This window comes from Amblyraja radiata, chromosome 5 (genome assembly GCF_010909765.2).
Source record: "Amblyraja radiata isolate CabotCenter1 chromosome 5, sAmbRad1.1.pri, whole genome shotgun sequence".
NCBI lineage: Eukaryota > Metazoa > Chordata > Chondrichthyes > Rajiformes > Rajidae > Amblyraja > Amblyraja radiata.
The window spans coordinates 31,842,370-31,864,297 of NC_045960.1; the positions used below are offsets into that span (position 1 = coordinate 31,842,370).

General features: G+C 43.6%; 1 protein-coding gene across 1 annotated transcript in view; it reads right to left on the reverse strand.

Moving 5' to 3' along the window:
- The window catches only part of ahi1 (Abelson helper integration site 1), a 227,943-nt gene that overhangs the window by 92,687 nt on the left and 113,328 nt on the right, over window positions 1-21,928 (reverse strand). The window contains exons 18-20 of the mRNA XM_033020945.1: window positions 20,651-20,856; window positions 14,738-14,789; window positions 13,617-13,693 (exon numbers count right to left, since the gene is read on the reverse strand). Coding sequence (XP_032876836.1) covers window positions 13,617-13,693; window positions 14,738-14,789; window positions 20,651-20,856 — 335 coding nt within the window. The remainder of the gene's footprint in view (window positions 1-13,616; window positions 13,694-14,737; window positions 14,790-20,650; window positions 20,857-21,928) is intronic.

Below are 21,928 nucleotides of genomic sequence, written 5' to 3' on the forward strand. Positions count from 1 at the left end.
GTCATGGCAACATCCTTGAAATTCTTCGCTGCACCTTTTCCAGCTTGACAAAATCTTTCCTATAACACGGTGACCAAAACTGAATATAATACTCAAAATGTGGCCTCACCAATGTCTAAAGCAACAATAACATGACCTCCCGATTTCTATACATAGTACCCTGATTGATGAAGTCCAACGAGCCAAAAGCCTTCTTGTCCACCCTATCTACCCGTGATGCCACTTTCAAGGAACGATATACCTGCACTCCTGTACCTCTGCTCCACAACCCTGAGCCCTGATTTTCACCCCCTTGTTAGATGGCCCAAAATACAACACCTCACACTTCTCTGTATTAAATTCCATCAACTATTCCTCAGCCCACATGATCCTGCTGTAATTTTTGACAACCATCTTCACGACCTACAAAACCACCCACTTTAGTGTCATCTGCAACTTGCTAATTATGTCTTTAAGTTCTCATCCAAATCATTGATAGAGATGACAAACAATAAGTGTCAAAAAAAAAGATAGACACAAAATGCTGGAGTAATTCAGCGGGTCAGGCAGCAAGTCAGGCGATAAAAGGAATAGGTGGTGTTTCGGGTCGAGTCCCTTCTTCAGACTGAGAATCAGGGGAGAAGGAAACTAGAGGTATGAAAAGATACAAAGAATAAATGAATTAAAGATATGAAAAGAACAAATCAAAGCCAGCAACAATGGTCAAGGAAAAGTTGGAGCCCACAATCGTCCATTGGTGATAGGTGATAACGAGTGGATACAAACAGTGATACTAAGCAGGACAACCATGAAACGAGTAGGACAACTAGGGCGGGGGAGGGACAGAGAGAGAGGGAATGCAAGAGTTACTTGAAATTAGAGAACTGTACCATTGGTTAACATTAAAGATTTACTGTCTGGACAAACTTCGTGTCCCGCCTCATTCTTGGCTGTACATCTTTGAGTCCTGCCTCATTGGTGACCCCCGACGTTCCAAAATAGACATTTTGGAGCACAGCATGCAGGCAGCCAGCGCTCAACCGTTGCCGCTGACCAGGCCCAACTGAACGCGGTCGCCCTGAAGCTACCGACCTCTGGACCTCTCAGCCGCAGGTATGGTTCCAGCAGGCCGAGGTGCAATTTCATATCCGCGGGATCACGGTCGGCACAATCCGTTTCTACTATGTCATCAGCACGATCGACCAGGAAACAGCCGGTCGTGTGGTGCCTTAACTGCACGATCCGTTGGCGGCCAATAAATACCAAGGCCTCAAGGCGCTGCTTCTCCGCAACTTCGGGCTCAGCCGCCTGGAGTAAGTGTCACAGATCCTCAACATGGGCGGGCTCAGTGACCGGAAGCCATCGGCCCTCATGAGGGAGATGCTCATGGACGGTCACCGGCCCTGCTTGCTATTCGAGTACGCATTCCTGCAGCAGTAGCCGGACGACATCCGCCTGTTCCTCTCAGGGGCGAGTTTTGATGACCCCCTGGCGCTAGCGGAGTGCGCCGTCGAGCTGTGGCTGGCCAGGCAGCTGAGGGCGCGCTGGATCGGGTGTCCACAGAGCCCTGGAAGGCGCAGCGGCTAAGGGCCGCACCCACCGGTGGATCCGCTGAGCCTCTTGTTACGGGAGAAGCTGGCAAAAGAATGCGGTACTTCTACCACCAGCGCTGGGGTCTGGCGGCCCGCCAATGCCGCCCGCCCTGTTCATTTCCGGGAAAGGCTGGGGCCGGCCGCCGGTAATCACCACGGTGGTCGGCCAGATTCACCGCCTGTATGCTTGGGACTGGCGCTCAGGTCAAAGACTCCTGGTGGGCTCGGGGGTGGAAGTCAGTATTTTACCCCCCTTTGGGATGGACACGCATTCTGGTCAGCGGGGATCCTCGTTGACTGCCGCGAACGGCAGTCCCATATGTACGTATGGCATCCGCACCATTCCCCTTATCTTTGGCGCGTGCCACTTCACCTTGCCGTTTGCCATTGCGGACGTGGCCCAGCCGTTGCTGGCCGCAGATTTCCTGCGGGCGCAATCGCTCTTAGTTGACATGAGGGAGCAACACCTCGTCCACGCTTCCAATTGTGCCCAACTGCGTCCGCCATCCCAATCTGCAACCCGGTGGCGTCAGTGGATAACGTTTATGCCTAAAGTTTGGCCGACTTCCCGGAAATTTTGACCCCACAGTTCAACTCGGCCAGCCTCAAGCATGTTGTGCTGCACCACATCGTCACTTCGGGACCACCACTTCACGCCCGCAGGCTGGCCCCCGACAAACTCCAGATCGCGAAGGCGGAGTTTCGTAACATGGAGGCCATGGGGATTGTCCGACACTCTCACAGCCCTTGGGTTTCCCCGCTGCACATGGTGCCAAAGGTCTCCGGGGGCCTTGTGGCGACTACTGCCGCCTGAACGACGGCACCATTGCGGATCGTTATCCCATCCCCCACATCCAGGACTTCTCCGCCCATCTGGCCGGGGCTCATTTCTTTTCGAAAGCCGACTTAGTCTGGGGTTACCGCCAGATCCCCATGCGACCGGAGAATGTGCCGAAGACGACGGTAATCACCCCCTTCGGGTTATTTGAGTTCCTGCGCATGCCCTTCGGCCTTAAGAACGCCGCGCAAGCCTTCCGATTCCTGATGGACACCGTGGGTCAGGGGCTTGACTTCCTGTTAATCTACATGGATGTCATCCTCGTGGCTAGTTGCTCGCGCCAAGGTAATCAACCCTGACAAATGCTAGTTCGGCCTCCGTGCCAACGACTTTCTGGGCCACCGGGTGACGCAGCACGGTACTGTTCCTCTACCGTACAGGTTCGAGGCCATTCGCCAGTTCCCTTGGCCTTCCACAGTGCAGGGCCTTCAGAAGTTCGTGGGGATGGTCCCATTTTATCACAGATTTGTGCCGGGGGCAGCATGAATAATGCAGCCGCTCTTCCAGTTGTTAACTGGTAAGCGGCGGGATGTGCAGTGGGACGATGTCGCCATGGCAGCTTTTGAAGAGGCGAAGGAAGCATTGGCGCGGGCGACGAAGCTGGTGCATCCGTTGGTTGACGCCCCCATAGCCCTAACTGTGGATGCCTCGGACTCCGTGGTCGGCGGCGTGTTGGAAGCGTGTTGGAGCAGTCGTTCGATGGTCACTGGCGGCCTCACCCCTAGGGGGTGCGTTGGGTCGCACCTCCCGTTTTTTCCCCACAGTAAGAAAAAATCGCAAGAAAAAAAAAAATTTGTAGTGCAATCAGCGTTTTGACTTTGACGGAAATTACCCGAAATTCTGATGCGGCCCGCTGGATGATTTGGGGGAAAAAAATTGCGATCATCCGAATCGGCGCAGTTGAGGGAAGCCGGTGACGCAGTAGCGAAGCAAAATGACGCAGTCTCTCCGCGCGTGCGCAGTGGGCCCGGGCGGGATCAGATCACCATTTGCACTCCATACAATCAGAGATCGCCTCAACGTCATTGTCTACTCTGGGTAAGTAGTGGAATATTGCCCGGCCCACGCCATCCTCTACCCCGCCAGGCCCACGCCACACCTGCCGGGCCCACGTCACCCCCCGCCCCTACGTCTCCCTCACCCCCACTGGGCCCACGCCACCTTCCACCCCCGTCGAGCACACACAACCCCCCCCGTAGGGTCCACGACTCTCCCCTCTGCCATGGGCCCCCGCCGCGGGCCCACGCCTTGGAATTAGACTCTCTGTTACCTGCTGCGAGAGGCAAGAAGAGTGTTTAATTGTATATGCACCAAAATGCGCTACAATGAAATCATTACTTGCCGCAGCATCGCAAGTCTGCAAGCACAGTATTCACAGAAAACACAATATCCATTCATATAACCATTATCTATTCGTAGATAACAAAAAAACAGTAATACATTAAAAAACACTATTTGGTGCAGCACAGTGGGGCAGAGTAACACTGTAGAGTTGCTGCCTCACAGCGCCAAAGACCCGGGTTCGATCCTGATTACGGGTGTTGCCTGTGTGGAGTTTGTAGGTTGTCCCTGGGACCGCATGGATTTCCTCCGGGTGCTCCAGTTTCCTCTCGCACTCCAAAGACTTGTAGGTTAATTGTCTTCGGTAAGTTGTAAAATTGTCCCCAGTGTGTAGGATAGTACTAGTGCACGGGGTGATCGCTGGTCGGTGCGGACTCGGTGGGCCGAAGGGCCTGTTTCCGCGCTGTATCTGTAAAGTCTAAAAAGCCCTAAAGTCCTTAGTGCAACCAAGACGGTTTGTAGTTCTTAGTTTAGTTAGTGTTTGTAGTGTTCAAGAGGTCGATGGCTGTTGGGTAGGAGCTAAAGATGGGTCTCAACCCAAAACGTCACTCATTCCTTCTCTCCAGAGGTGCTGCCTGTCCTGCTGAGTTACTCCAGCATTTTATGTCTACCTTCGAGTTAAAAAAAACCCCAGCATCTGCAGTTCTTTCCTACAGTGCTTATTTTGTTTAGTATAGAGAAACAACGTGGAATCAGGCCTGTCGGCCCACCAAGTCCGTGCCGACCAGCGACCGGGGGGGAGAGAGGGGGGGGGGGGAAAGAAGAGATGGGGGGGGGAGAGGAGGGTGGAGTGGAGGGAGGGGGAGGGGGGAGGAGAAGAGGAGGGGGGGGGGCGGAGCGGGGAGAGCGAGCAGTGGAGGGGGAGCAGCGTGGAGCGAGCAGCAGGGGGGAGCAGCGTCACTCGCAGTTTTTTTTTTACATTTTTTTTTTACATATTCCGGTAGAGATTTATCCCATGAGATCAAACATCGCTTTATCTGAAAATTTCACGCATTATTTCTCGATTTATTTATGAAAATGTTCACAAATCTCAAATAACTTAAAAAATAAACGAAATGGTCTCGCTGATAACGTCACAATGGATCTGACTGCCTGCCTCTGCTCACCCCTGTTCTGTCTTCTGTACTTCTTGGCTTCTGAACTCTGGGCTCCTTGAAGTTCTAGAACATGGCAGCGGCGGCCGTTTTCGCTGTGCGGGCATGGGGCAGGTGACCGTGGAAGAGGCCGTCTATGGAGACCTGTGATTCCTCCGTCGATCGCAGGGACTCGGGGAATCGTGATGCCTTTTCCTCGCTGTGATCCCGATCTCACCTGGCGATCTCTGGCCTTCACAGGGGATGACCTCCTCTCCGTCTCCCCCGCCCGATCGTCTGGGTGGGCTTCCCCTCACAGAAGCCATGATCGGTCGGCCCTCCGCTGCTTTTGACCATCCTCAGATCGCTCCGGACCTCGCTCTGGTCCACGCTGGCCACAGCCTCGCTCGGGCCCAGCGCCTGGTGGGGAGGCTGCTGCTCTATGACCTGGGTAGGTGCCGCCTCTACCCCCTCCCCCCTCACCAGGGCAGAGAGAGAGAGGGAGGGGGGGGGATGGAGGGGGGAGGAGAGGTGGAGCGAGAGGGGGGACGAGAGGGGGGGATGAGAAGAGAGGGGGGAGAGAGGAGAGAGGAGAGGGGGGAGAGAGGAGAGAGGAGAGGGGGGAGAGAGGAGAGAGGAGAGGGGGGAGAGAGGATAAGGGGGAGAGAGGAGAGGGGGGAGAGAGGAGAGGGCTCTAAGACCTGGGTACGTGCTGCCTCTACCCCCCCCCCCCTCTCTCTCTCTGCCCCCTCCCCGGGGAAGAGAAAGAAAGAGGGGCGGGAGGGAGGGGGGAGAGAGAGAGCGGGACGAGAGAGAGAGGGGGGGAGAGGGGGTGGAGGGGTCGGTGGGAGCGGGGCCTGTCTCGGGTACACAACCACCCGCAGCCTCGCTCGGACCCGGCACCTGGTGAGGAGGCTGCTGCTCTATGACCTGGGTAGGTGCTGCCTCTACCCCCCCCCCCCTCTGTATTCCCTCCCTTTCTGCCCCCCTCCCTCTCTGCCCCCCCCTTCCTGACCCTCTCCCTCTCTGTACCCCCTCCCTCTCTGCACCCCCTCCCTCTCTGCACCCCCCTCCCTCTCTGCACCCCCCTCCCTCTCTGCACCCCCCTCCCTCTCTGACCCCCCCTCTCTCTCTAAGGAGTGGTGAATATTGGGACCTATGGGTGAGTGGTGGAGTATTGCATTCGGGAACCAGCCCCCCCCTGTAACCACGCGCCCCACCCCTCCATCTCTACCCCCCTCCATTTCCTCCTCTACCCCCCTCCCCCTCCCTCTCTAGCCGAGCCTGCACAGTTGGAGGTTATACATGAGTGGATAGGGTGGGGGATGGGGTAAAAGGAGCGAATGAATAATATTAATATATCAATGTGTGGGGGAGTGGTTAGTGTGTGTGTGTGACGTCAAAGGCCGCCCTCCTCCCCCCACCCCCCGCAACCGCGCGTTGAAGGGACGGGACCCAACGGGTCCCACTTGGTCTAATATTATACATAAAGATCAATTTTTGTACTGATTTCTTTTGCACTCTCATTTCTCGGAATGCTTCCTGTGCATATAGGCACCATTTTATATAGTCACTAAATAGTCTGAATTACTTCAAAACATCCCTTTTATCAGCTCAATTTATGTGCAATGCAGTTTAGCACAATATATGTATGAAAATAAAAGTTTATCAGAACAATAAATGGTATCAGAGATTAATTACAAATGATCTAAGATTTTGATATTCAGGTTGAATATACTTAGATACATAGACAACAGGAGTAGGCCATCTGGCCCTTCAAGCCAACACCGCCATTCAATGTGATCATGGCTGATCATCCGCAAACAGTACCCTGTTCCTGCCTTTTCCCCATACTCCTTGATTCCTGAGAGCTCTATCAAACTCTCTTTTGTATGCATCCAGTGAATTGGCCTCCACTGCCTTCTGAAGCAGAGAATTCCACACATTCACAACTCTCTCTGTGAAAAGGTTTTTCTTCATCTCAGTTCCAAATGGCCTACCCCTTATTCTTAAACTGTGGCCCCTGGTTCTGGACTCCCCCAACATCGGGAACATGTTTCCTGCACCTAGCGTGTCCAATCCCTTAATAATTTTATATGTTTCTACAAGATACCCTCTCATCCTTCTAAATACCAGTGAATACAAGCCCAGTTGCTCCATTCTTTCATCATATGACAGTCCTGCCATCCCAGGAATTAACCTTGTGAACCTACGCTGCACACGCTCAATACCTTCCTCAAATTAGGAGACCAAAACTACACACAATACGCACCAGGGCTCTGTGGTCTCACCAGAGCCTTGTACGACTGCAGAAGGACCTCTTTGCTCCTATACTCAACTCCTCTCGCTATGAAGACAACATGCCATTAGCTTTCTTCACTGCCTGTTGTACCTGCATGCTTACTTTCAGTGACTGATGTGCAAGGACACCCAGGTCTCGTCGTACTTCCCCTTTTCCTAACCTGACACCATTCAGATAATAATCTGCCTTCCCGTTCTTGCCACCAAAGTGGATAACCTCACATTTATCTACATTATACTGCATCTGCCCACTCATCCAACCTGTCCAAGTCATCCTGTATCATCAGAGCATCCCCTTCATAGTTCACACTGCCACCCAGCTTTGTTTATCTGCAAATTTGCTAATGTTACCTTCAATTCCTTCATCTAAATCATTAATGTATATTGTAAATAGCTGCAGTCCCAGCACCGAGCCTTGCGGCACCCCACTAGTCACTGGCTGTCAATCTGAAAGGGACCCATTAATCCCTACTCTTTGTTTCCTGTCTGCCAGACAATTTTCTATGCATGTCAATATCCTACTCCCAATACGATGTGTTTTAATTTTGCCCACCAATTTCCTGTGTGGGACCTTATCAAATGCTTTCTGAAAGTCCAGGTACACTACATCCACTGGCTCTCCCTTGTCCATTTTACTTGTTACATTTGCAAAAAATTCCAGAAGCGTTTTCAAGCATCATTTCCACATCGTAAATCCATGCTGACTTGGACCGATCCTGTTACTGCTTTCCAAATGTGCCGCAATTACATCTTTGATAATCGACTCCAGTATCTTCCCCACCACTGATGTCAGGTTAACTGGTTTATAATTCCGTGCCTTCTCTCTCCCTCCTTTCTTGAAAAGTGGGATAACATTAGCTACTGTCCAATCCACAGGAACTGATCCAGAACCTATAGAACATTGGAAAATGATCACCAATGCGTCCACGATTTCTAGAGGCACCTCCGTGGGTACCCTGGGATGCAGACCATCAGGCCCTGGGGATTTATCAGCCTTCCGTCCCATCAGTCTACCCAGCACCATTTCCTGACTAATGTGAATTTCCTTCAGTTCCTCCATCACCCTGGGTCCTCTGTCCCCTAGTACATCTGGGAGATTGTTTGTGTCTTCCTTAGTGAAGACAGAGCCAAAGTACCTGTTCAACTCGTCTGCCATTTCCTTGTTCCCCATAATAAATTCACCTGTTTCTGTCTTCAAGGGACCCACATTCATACCAAATTTGGAAAAAAACAATATGTAGTTCCTCCAGTTTGTGTGTGGCCTCAGTCTAGCAATGGAAGAGGCCGAATATTGAAAGGTCAGTCTTGGAATGGGAGTTAAAATGTTTGCAACCAGGATATCCAGCATTCCTTGGCGGACAGATTGCAAATGTTTGGTGTGATAGTTACATCATCTATGCTTGATTTGGTGTTAAGTGGTCACATCGGGTGCAGCAAATGAAGTAGACAAGGTATGAAATGGTGCAAGTGAACCTCTGTCTCACCTGGAACGACTACTGGGGTCATTAGATCGAAGTGAGAGAGGCGGTATTGGGACTTGTTTTACATCGCCAGCTGTTGCAGGAGAAGGTTACTGGGGAGGAGTGAACTGAGGAGTTGCAGAGGGGATGGAAAAATGCGACTGGTGATAAGTGGCTACAATCTCCCCTGTAGCCACTGATCACTTGCCAGGCTTTGTCCTGCTCCCACCTCTATTTTCCTGCTTACACCCCTCTACTCCAAACAGTCCAGCTCAAAACGTGACCTGCCCATTCCCGCCCAGATGTTGTCTGATCCACTGTGTTCCTCCAGCACGTGGTGTTTTAATTAGGAGTTGGGCTGGAGTAACATAGGTCACACCAGGTTTTCTTCTGTGAAAGGCACTGGTGAACGTAAATTTCAAAAGTTAGTAGGATTACAGTTACCTTTAGTGATAAAGAAATTATTTATTGGGACTGCAATGATAGTACCACGTTTCTGAGCATTGTTCTCTCACTTATAGGGCAACTATTGTTTCTGTGAATCCCTTATTGCCAGTTTTGTCTCACAGAGTTAAATTCTGGGTGTTTTTCATTATCTGGATCTCTTGCATCATCCAAGATTGCGTGTTACTTCCCAGTTTTTCCGTGATGCATACATTTATAGACTGAACTATGTATTATCGCTAACCACAGACCTTAGCACTGCACAAAAACCGTTCCTCCTTTTAACAGTTGAGAAAAATCTTAGCATCACAAAAAGCATTAAAATCAAAAGACAATATTCTGTTTACTACCTGCTGTTTATAAGGAATATGAGTGAGAAACTAATGAATACTATTGCAGAGTGCAAACAGGGCATAAACAGAGGATGAGTGCAAGATTGACAAAAAGATTTTAACTGGTTATGCAATTGAGCCAGCATATATCAAATGAAAGACAGCATTTAAAATGAATGGAACTAAAATATTAAGGAGAAGCATGGGTCACGGAGTATAGTAATTAGTGCTAGATTATATAGAAACATAGAAAATAGGTGCAGGAGTAGGCCATTCGGCCCTTCGAGCCAATCACTATGATCATGACTGATCATCCAAAATCAGTACTCCGTTCTGGCTTTTTTCCCCATATCCCTTGATTCCCTTAGCCCTAAGAACTAAATCTAATTCTATTCCTCTCTTGAAAACCTTCAGTGTTCAGAACATGTGCGACATTTGATGGTCTGACCATAGGAATGGAATGGAATAGAAACAAGGCTTCCTTGGCCCATTCATTCTTATCGGTAATAGGAGTTTTAAACTTATATTGATTATTGAGAAGACTGTTTGCTATCCCTCTGCCAAAGACTATTCACCTGCAATTTCATCCTCAATAGTCCTACTCTGAATCCTTAGGCAAATTCAAAGTTTAAATTCCTTTTTCTTCCTCCCCAATTGTCTTATCTCCTCCAGCAACATCATTTGCTGTACAATGGGGTTATTTTTTTCCTCTTTCCTATAGTGAACAGCCTGTACTTTGTATCTTACTCTGAGCTGGCAGCCAGATCATTTTACAAACATTTCTCCCCATATTCAGATGTCTGGAATTGAAGTGGAGAAGTCAAAAGGAGAGATTTAGAACCTGGTAGGGAAGGAAGATGGGTGTGAAATGTAGAATTAGTGAGAGATAGTGGGGCGAAGGGATTTGTGGGGCAGGGGGTGGAAATAGGGAAGGATGGGAGACGAGCGGACGGGTGAGTCGTTAGGAGGAACTGGATACATGAGATGGGAGGCAGTGGAGGTGCGCAAGCCCATTACATAATTTATATATATTACCTATATAGGAGGAAAGAAGGAAGAGCTTTGGATGACTTTAAGTTCATGGACTTCGAATCAGGGTAGCCATCCAAATGAGGGAGGAACTTAAAACAAATCAACAGGTAACGCAGTCATGGATGATGATTTCATCTTCCAGGCTGTAGGGCAGGTGAAAATCAGTTGACATTGCCAAGGTGGAAACAAAAAATTTCGCAGCTTTTTATATGTACATTAAAAACTAGAGGGTGACTAAGAAAAGGTAGGAACTACTCAAGGATTAAGTAGGGAATTTATGCTTGGAGCCAGAGGGCAAAGGACTACTCTAGATTTATATTTGCCAAGGAGGTTGTCATGGAGGATAGCAAGATTAGTGTGGGGTATAACGATATGCCAGGGCAGTTTGAGATCAAGAAGGAGGTAGTGGGGGGGTCTCTTCAAAGACATTACGATGGATAAATCACCAGGACCAGCACCAGGATCTATCACATGTTACTGAGAGAGGCAAGAGAGGAGACTTCAGGAGCCTTGACAAAGATCATTGTATCCTCTCTAGCCACAGGCGAGGTTCCAAAGGACTAGACAGTAGCCAATGTTGTTCCTTTTGATGGGGAGTAGAGATAATCCAGGAAATTATAGGCCAATGAGCCTCAGATCAGTGATAGGGAAGTTATTGAAGAGTATACTTTGAGATAGGATTTACTTGCATTTGGAACAGATTGGAATAATTAAGACAGTCAGCAGATAGACACAAAAAGCTGGAGTAACTCAGCGGGACAGGCAGCATCTCTGGAGAGAAAGAATCGGTGACGTTTCGGGTCGAGACCTTTCTTCAGAAAGTCTTCCACAGCAGGTCATGTCTTGCTAACTTGATTGAGTTGTTTGAGGAGATGACAAAGGTGATTGGACAAGCTTGGATTATTTTCTCTCTGTGAACCATAGTTGAGATCAAAGAGAAATGCATGTTTCAACTGCGTGGAATGCTGTAACCAAGTCAAGGAGGATAAAAAGAGTTGGATTACATTTGCCTCAATCGTATAGGATGCCATTAGTGATCAAACAGACTTCAGTGTCCTGGAAAGAACTGGCTTAAATCGAAGGTAGACACAAAATGCTGGAGTAATTCAGTGGGGCAGGCAGCATCTCTAGAGAGAAGGAATGCATGAACAGACTTGTGTTGTGGTAATGATCAAAATCTAATTGGATTGTGTAATCATCAAAGATGAGGAGAAATTTATAAAGTTACAGTATTGGCCACATGTTCAATGACTTGAGAGGAAGGGGACAGGGAATTTGAGGATTGATTTATTTTTAAAGAGAATAGAAATTATGATGCATTCCTCGCACAATTTAGTATCACAAGTTGATCATCATTCCCAAGTTAGAAACCGTGTTTTTAACTATATGTAACAAATCAAATGTTCACGTACTGCTCTACAGTCAAATAATTCTGCAGCAAATTTTCTTAAAAGATTTAGCATATAAAAAACAGCATTAAACAACTATTCAACAATTTTTTTTAATTTTGCTGTTTAAAATGTTTCTTAAAAGAAGAAAATGGTAATAGACAATAAAAGTTTGTTTTTCATTTACTCATATGTATTTCCTTCTGAAGTTCTGGATTTTACGATATGCAAATTCCTCGGGATTAAGTAAATAAAATGAAGGAAAACATACAGAAAAATGTGTAGTTAATTTTTTTATATCAAATTCTGCTGTATTGTGAAAACATTGAAACTTGAATATTTTCATAACGTGTGCATATCACTCCATAAAGTTGGCCATGACAACTAAACTGAATTCAAGACAAGTCCTAAATTGTTTAACAGTATAAATGCAGTACAAAATTGTCTATATTGGATAAAAGAAATTCATGTTTGATGGGGAAAAAAATGCCAAGTTCTATACAGAATACTTTGCATATAAAATGCAAATAATGTAAATGAACAAAGTCCAGAAAGGTAAAATTTCCATATTGGAACAATTTAGTTTAAAGTCTGACAGAATTAAATAAAGAATATAATTTTCAAAAAAAGAATATAGTTCATGTCTGTGCCTCATCATGCCAATTCCAAACTTTTGACCTGCAAAAGCAGATTTTAATTTGCATAAACTTGCAATTCAAATTTTCTGTAATCCTTTACCTGTTATCAGAGCAGTCTTTTACTAGTAGATATCTTACGGTTGACATTTATTGCCTCAGGGCTATTCCCTTTCCATCTCATTCAAATCATCCTTTTAATTCTAGATCATAAACAATAATGAACAGAATTTCATGTACATTCATTATGATGTAAACCCTTTCTCGGCAATATCTAGAAGTGGGGTAGCAACCGTTGCATGCAGGCACAGCCTGTACAATTGCTGTTTCAGAGCTCTAATGAGCCGGATTCAATCCCCACCTTGTGAGCTGTTTGTATGGAGTTTACACATTCTGCCTTTAACTGCATAGGTTTCCTGCAGGTGCTCTGGTTTGCTCCTTACATTCCAAGGATTTGCTGTTTGGTAGGTTTATCAGCCCTTGTTAATTGACCATGTAGGTGGGCTATAGAATCTGGGGGGAGTTGATGGGAATTGCATCAGGATTAGCATAAATGAGTGCTTAATGCTAGGCTTGGACTGGGTAAGGCAAATGGCATGTTTTTGTGCTGTTTGACTGTATGATTCCATGTTATTCACAGCAAGCACTAATGATTGTTCAACACTAGCAGAGAATGCATTGAGCTTGGTCGCTTGGTGGCCCTGATAGCTCTGTGAAAATTATACCTATATTTCCCGTCCAGGTCAAGTTCGCCAGTCCTCTGCACACTTATTGTAGAAGTTTGTGTCACCAGTCCTTCCTTGACAAAGGAATTACACTGTTTAGCAATTGTTTTCAAAGATGATGGCCTTCTTGATCTTTACCATTTTTGAGGATGGGGATATCCATAGAGCTTCCTCCTCCCATTAATGCCTTAGCTAACAACAATTGGAGGTGACATTTTTGATTGTTGATTTAGAGGCATACAAGATACTTTAAAAAAATAACTAAATACTATTAGTTAAATTGGAGACACTTGAAAAAAATAGTTAAACCATCTTATAATTTAATACCTTATATGAAACAAAAGCAATATTTTAAGATATCTTGCCCAGTCATACTGGGATAAAGTGAATTCACTTTACATTGAAGACTATGAAGCACTTCCTTATCATTTATAGTTCAATATTTTAGCATCAGCCAATGTGTTATTAATACTTACACTGTTGAGGTAGGTATTGGCCGTTGAACTGAGATTGGAATCCCATCGCATATCCAAAGTCATCATGGAAGTCATATCTATTGGATAAAGATAGAAAATCAGTTCTGCCATCATTTAACATTATGGAATCATTGATAGGTTTTGCAATTATTTGCAAACTTAAACTTAGATTAATGCGTAACTAAATGCTCAGATTTGTTTTTAAATTATGTATAGATTGGAACTTGCTAATAATGCATTAAAATAATGCAGTAACTCCGTTGCATACAGATTATCATATGGAAACAGAAAATTGGCTCAATCTGTTTATGTTGTTTATCATTGTAAATAATTATAAATAAAACGTTTGAACATATTTGCATATGATCTTCCTTTTATCAGTAGGTTGTCTTCTTCCCAATTATCTAACTTCTATATTTCTTTTAGCTTTATTCAATCCTCTTCCATTAAAATATAAACTTTTCTTATCCAATTTCTTTCTGCCTTCTGGATCTGGTTAATAACAAAAAAGCTCTACTCGTATCAGGCTGATAAAGTTTTATTTAATCATTTTTCAGGATGTGGATATCATTGCAAATCTATCATTATTGCCCATCCTTAAATACTCAACAGAGTGGCTTGCATGTCATTTGAGAGGATATTTGACAACCCTATTGTCAGGGATGAGGCGTTACATACTGGCCAAACTAGATAGCAGATTTGCTCTCCTGAAAGACTAGGTTAGTTTTCAAAACAATCTACTAATTTCAGCGTTTTCATTGCTAAAGTTTTGTTTTCTTTATGTTACAAATTATTATCAGGTCATTAGGGTGAGTTTTGAAGTCAGGTCCCTAGATTTTTATTTGAGGCCTATGTTACATGTCCCATACCTTTAAAACTGCATTACCATACACCTCTTTGGAAGTTTATTTCTGCCTAACAGATAGCAAAGGCTGATTTGCAATTCACTATAAACTTATCCAGTCCCAGTGTCAGTGTCAGATAAACTGGTCCTTCTGTTAAAATAAAAGTATATCTAAAAGTATCTAATGACTCCACCAAACTACTACAAACACTGGAAAGGTGAAATAAAATCAGGAAGTGGAGGAAATAAAAAACAAGCCTTCTGTACATGTACACACCTGGTTGATCTAGATAATGGTCCATTTGCGAGGTGCTCTGTTGTAGTGATTCCTACAATAAATGAGATTCAGATATCAATATTAGGAACAATTTTAACATCAGGTAACCACATTTTTTTTTTATCGTCCATAGTGCTGCAACTTGTGGGAGCCAGTCACACCTTAAAAAGGAAGACTGTTCACCATCTCTTTCTAATCTTGCATAAAATTCTATGTTTCCAGCACCTCATCATGACATTACCAAAATAGATGAATAGCACATGTCCAAATTATATTGCAATGAAATATTGTATTTCCTGGATTTGGCAACATATATTTTTTAAACTATATCCCTCAAATATTACTGATTTAGGAGGAAAACATATCCAAACAAACAGCAAGGAAACAGCTCAGAGTAAAGGAAATGAAGGTGATAACAATTTTTTTGTATATTCTGTCAGCAAATACACAAAGGGAGGTCAGAGAGAAGGAAAAGACCGGACTTACGAAATAAACGAATGATGAGGTTGAAATACATGTAAACAAAAGATTTATGGAACAGAAAAATTACATTGATACTTGTACAAATTATCAAGCTGTATTATAAAGGCTGTAAAACTGATTTGATATTCAGTTAAATGAGTGGATCTATGCCCATAAGGCAAGTTGATCTATGAAATAAGGAATACTCTGACAACCATATCCAGAAATCTTTTCATCAGCCAACATTTACTTTCTTCCATAATCTATATATCCCTCTCCAGAAGCAGCCTATAACATTTAATCTGGAGTCCAGGATACCATGTGACAAAGTCAAATTAGGCCAAAGGAATGTTCTTCTGATTATACTTCAAAGCTGAATTCCCAATTGGAGGGGAATTGCAGAAATCAAAAACTTTGAATATACACTGGAGGGAAAATGTCAAAACTCACCAGAAAATCCTCCATAAAGACCATGTGGCTTACCATGTTCAAGTATGATGGGTTCGCTGGACTTTTATGAATTACTATTTAAATAATTAAATAACCAGGCCATTAAAGACTATCAGTGTAAAGGTGATAAACAGGTTCATCAGCAGAGGATACAAAATAAATGAGTGACTTGAGATTGAAATATATATGGTCCTAGTGATGGAAAAAAAGGATGAAGCCGTTGAATCTAATAAAAGTGACCAAGTTTATATTTTGTTCTTTTTTTGGCCAAATTCCAAGGAGCAGGAACAAAACTGGTTGAGTGAAATAGCAGTCTATGTTATACTTTATACTACCATGCTAGCACAGTGGCAGCACAAATAAAATTATATTCAAAAATATTAGATACACAAAGGAGTTAAAAAAATATTCAAAGTATCATTCTAGCATGCAATCTCCATTTTATTTAGGATTCATAAATACATTACAATTCACACATTAAAAAAATTGTTAATATAAATTTCTAACAATCTTAAGTACTCAATATTCTGGAGGTGAGAATATTCTCAGACCGCATCTGTTTGAATAAATCTCAATGACCCCCTGTCAATTGACACCCCCTCACCTCCATGCAAACAACAGGTGCACTATCTATGGATATTTCTGTTAATCGCATCAGCACACGGTAATTCACCATCTTGTTGCCCCCGAAGCCTTCTTAACAATTGCTTCCATTGAAAATGTAATGCAATTTTTTTTATGGAAAGTAGCTCAACTTGGCAAGATTCCCTTGATTCCACCCACAGGGTGAATGCACCTGGGCAAGGACTTCGCAAATCAGGAACACCTGGCTTTCACAAGCTTCAAAAAAACAAATGCTGTTAAAAATATAGATTGCCTTCTCCTTAGTAAAAAAGTCGGTCTTGAATAACTAAACAATTCTGATTGCTACATAACAGTGCTACTGGTGAAATAATTAAACCACTGAAGAGAACACTAGTTTTAATTCAGCACACTAAAAATGAAAATTTAAACATACATCTAATTATAAATTTCTTCTAAATCTATCTGCTTATATTGTGTTATAAATAAAATACACTTTTCCTCACTTCCAGCTTTCTGATGTTTGTATTATCATCTTTTAAATACATTTTAAATGAACTTCCCACCTATCTGATTCAATTTATAAAACTATCCCATAAACTGGATTATATTTTTCAGACCCTAGTCGAGGATCCTTTCAACACAATGCATGCAGAAAATTGAAGGCCCATTTCTGTCGACTTTTCCCAGTGTTTCAAAATGCAACGCCCACCTTTAGTCTCAGAAACTCTGAAACAAAAGCAAGTTCACAACTTTCTTGCATGCTCTGTGAAAGATGAGGTTTGGGATTTACTAACAAATTTGCACAGCTGAGATCATGTCAGCTTGTTCCATCGGTAGACTTCATGTGTAGTTCAGACTTACTGAGCTCACTGTTTAGAACACGTGCAGTCAAATCAGGCAAAGGATCTGAGACTTCACTGACTTCAAAGGGGATTTTATGGAAAAGGTTCAGAATCAGACGTAAATCTCACTGAAACAATTAAAAACAATTAATTGTGGACAATGAAGAGTCTTGATGCTTTTATTTAATTGAAGTGAGCAAGTTTAAATATATTTAAATGTTTCAAGTGTGCAGGTGTTTCTTTTAGCAAATATGTTTTTAAATATTAAATATTATATAATTTTTATTTTTCACAAGTTACGTGAATGTCATAGATGTATATTTAATTTCAGTGATACTTTACTGACCAGTAAACCTTTGAGCAAATCTTCTGCTTGTCAACTTGTCTACTCTGCAAGCAGTCAAGCACTTGTAAAGTAAAGTAAAGTAAAGTAAAGTATCCTTTATTGTCATTCAGACTTTTCAGTCTGAACAAAATTTCGTGCCTTGCTGTCATAACATAGAATAAAATAACAAAACGCACAATAAACACAAATTTAACATCCAGCACAGTGAGTCTACCAGGCCCTCCTCACTGTGATGGAAGGAAAAAGTCTTAAAGTCCATGTCTCTTCCCTCCTTGTTCTCCCTCTGCGTTGAGGCGATCCAGGCTTCTAATGTTGTGACCCCGCCGGGTGATGGTAAGTAAGTCCCCGCGGCTGAATCCAAGCTCCGCGAACGGGCCGGTTCAAACTCCGCGGCCCGGGGCGGTCGAAACTGCCGAAGCTGCCACCCTCCAGTCCAGCGGACGAAGTTGTCGTTGCGGGAGTTCCAGAAAACCGGTCACCAACCTTGGACCTGCGAGCTCCCGACGTTGTCGTCCACTGGGCCCGCGGCCGAGTCCACTGGGCCCGCGGCCGTGCCTCCGAAGTCGGGTCGCCGCTGCCGCAACGCCACCTCAGCCCCGAAGTCGGCCAGCCTCGCGTTGGTAAGTCCTGGCTCTGTCTCGAGGTCGGTCCCAGTTGGAGGCCGCCAGCTCCGCGATTAGGCCACAGCGCAGACGGAGACGGGGGATACGACAAGAAAAGGTCGCATCCCCCCGAAGGAAGAGACTAAAACAAGTTTCTCCACCCCCCCCCCCCCCCCCCCCCCCCCACACATACACAACTAAAATAAACTGAAATAAACTGTAGCAACGGGACAAAAGAAAACAAAAAAGGAAAAGACAAACGGACAGCAGGCGAGCCGCAGCTGCAGGGCAGCGCCGCCATTCCGGACGCCCGATGCTGCACTGTGCTGGGCCTCTGCATCAAGTATTCTTCTCTATTTGTAAATCTGCCTTAAATCTGCTTTGGTTTTTACTTTTGTGACCATTATTCTGCCACATTTTCTATGGATATATTTGTCAGTTTTCTCTTTCAGGATTCCTCATTTTACTAGTCTAAGCAAATCCTTCCCCCCTCCATGTTTTTAATCTCAGGTAACTGGGATTCATTCATCGTATGCTCCTTCTGCTATTTCATTCAAATATCTAAATGTACATCAATCCCCTCCATCTCTGGCCATTAAGGTTCTTTGTCCTCAGCTATTTCAAAGCTCTTGTCAAACTGAAATGCCCATTAGAACGGAATAACTGGCTTATCTACAAACATTCTTAATGTCAGTGAGGCAGGAATGCCTATTTAAAATTCCATACATTTTTTTACTGAAGTACAGCTAAATACTTATTTAAATATGTTTGTGTTGGTTTTTATATTACAGCAACAGCAATATCTTAAAAGCAGTTACTGGCTAATAACTGGTTTGGAATATCCTGGGGTCATGAAAGATGCTATACAATTGTTTAATACATGTATGAATTTTCCAATTTACGTTAAAATATTGTCCTTTTGGAATAAAAAGGAGTGTACAGACAATGTTACATCCAAATAATATTATTTAAGATGCTTAGGGTAATCATATCATTCCCTGGGCAAAGTTGGATTCATGGGAGGTGGTCTTGGAGGGGAGGATGCTCCACAAACTGCAGAGCATCTTGGACAATACAGCTCACCCCTCCATGACACACTGGTCAACCTGAGGAGAACCTTTCGCAACAGAATGGTTCCACCAAGATAGAGTACAGAACGCCACAGGAGATATTTTTTCCCTGTGGCTTTCAAACTATACAACTACTCCCGCTTAGGTCGTGGGGTAGTCTGAACCCCCCCCCCCCCCCCCCCCCTCCCTCCCCTCTCCATCCCCAATCTTTGCACATCTTTCCACTCATCACTTTAATTTCATGTTTCATGTATCTTGTGTTGTATTGACTGTTGGCAGATCAATTTCCCTCCTGGGATGAATAATCGTGTCGTATTTCGTATCGAATATCGTATCGAATATCGTACCGTATTTAGAATATTCCTATCAAGCAGCATTTCCTGATCGAGCATTTCCTGATTGATATCCCAATTCCCCACATCTGGTAACAAAACTGAATTCTTCCTTAAGTCCTGATCCCATTATTGCTCACTGTCCAGTTTGCCTTGGTCTAAGCTTTCACTTAGTCATGCATCCCCAGACAAAATTAAACACGAACAGAACACTGAACACAGAGTATTTTTGAAACCTAAAAATGAATTTTTGGCCAACATATTCAAGCCTCTTAATTGGCACATGGATATTTTGGGAATGGAAGAATATGGATTATGTGCAAGGAGATAAGTTTATCTCGGCATCATGTTCAGCTCCAGAATTGTGGACCAAAGGGCCTTTTCCTATGCTGTACTTTTCTATCTTCTGCGTTCCACTCTTTGCCCATTTTTTCAAGCATATATATCTTTAAAAGGGTTGTGAAATGACCCCTTTATGTTACCGACAAGCAACCACATCAATATGGTTAAGGAGGAATATGGTATGCTTGTCTTCATTGATAGGGGCATTGAATCTGAGAGTCAGGAAGTCATGATACAGCTCCATAGGAGGTTAGGCTGCATTTGGAGTACTGCATGCAGTTCTGGTTGTCCCATTACAAGGAAGATGTAAAGGCTTTGGAGAGGGCAGAGGAGGTTTACCAGAATACTGCCTGGATTAGAGGGTTTCAGCTATGAGAGATTGGATAGATTGTTTTCTCTGGAACATCAGAGGTTGAGGGAAGACTCGATAGATATATATAAAATTATCAGAGGCATAGATAGGATAGACAGTCAGAACCTTTTACCCAGAGTGGAAATGTCCAACACTAGAGAGCATAGCTATAATGTGAGATGGGGAAAGTTAAATGTAGATATGCAGTGCAAGTTTTTGTTTTACACAAAGCGTGGTGGGGGCCTGGATGCCAGGGGTGGTGGCGGAGGTAGATGCGATAGTGGTGTTTAAGAGGCTTTTGGATAGCGACGTCGAAGTGCAGAGAATAGACGGATATGGATCATGTACATGCTGATCAGATCAGTTTAACTTGGCATCATGATTGGCACAAAATTTGTGGGTCAAAGGGCCTGTTCCTGTGCTGTACAATTCTATGTTAATATTGTGGTACATTCATTAAAAGTAAAATTCAATGCAATTTAGTAACATTTGTTTTTTCTTTATCAGCAGTTTCCACAAATTGCACATACCATAACAGAGTCCAGCCTTTGCCTAACTTTATGCATCTTCACGGACATCCTCGATGAAAGATCAAATGAAGACAGAGAAGCATCATATGCAGTCCGATTATCAAAACTGCTGCAAAGAATCTTGGGTCCTTTTGGTGTGGATGTAGTTGTAGATTTTAAATTTGGTCTGGAGATATGTTTCATAGTTTCAGCTTCCATTTGAGCAACTAGGAGAAATAGAAAATATATTACAAATAACCATCATTTCATGTAGTGCTTTAAACATCAGCATTACACCAAAGAAAATTATAATTGTAATAATTGTGGCAGGAAAGAGATCTATATCCAAAATACAGATCTGAAATAGGAATGCAATGCTATTTATCACAGCTTATAGAAACAATTTTAATGGAATACTATATTTTTTCTTTTTTTCTAAAGACAGTATACTAAGTTAAAGATACAAAACACTGTTTTTGCCAATTTAAAAAAATAAATTTCACTTCTTTAATGTCATGTTATTGATTACTGTGATTGGCAAAGTCACGTTGAACTTTCCTTGTATGCAGAAACAGGCAGCTGACTGAATTACGGTTCCTACCAATTATTTGCAGAACAACAAGGTGACTGTAATGAGGAATTCCCTTCTGGACAACGAAGCATTAATTGATTAATAAACAACATTATGAAAAAAAAGGCTCAAAAAATGTTTTTGTAGTAAATGTTGCAGCATGTAATTTACAAGTGTTAGAATATTTTGAGATAGACCATTGACAAATGACAATAACAAAAATATATAAATGGTCATCGAAAGAAGAAACAGAAAAACTAAAGCTGGTGAGTAGCATCAACATAAATGGAAACAGAGTACTTGTAGACATACTGAAGCGTCAGTAACCTGAAATTTTAACCATGCTTATTTTTCTCAAAGATGCTGCCTGATCTACCCAAGTTTTTCCAACATTTTATGTTTCAAACAGCAAATTTCATTTACATAGCACCCATAATGTAACAAAAATGCCCCAAGACATTCAGTAATAACCACAAAAATAGGAAATCAGGATGGTTGACCAAAGGTTAGGTTAAAGAGGAAAGTTCTCATAACGTAAATACCTAACTTAATCAAAATGAAAATAATGGAACTGTAATCCCTGGAAATCTGAAATAAAACCAAAAACTGCTGGAAATACTCAGCTGGTCAGGCGATATTGTGGAATAGAAACTGAGTTAACATTTCAGATTGAACTGTTTTAGCTAATTTTGCAGGAGCTAGATTGCCTAAATGTTCATAATTGAATA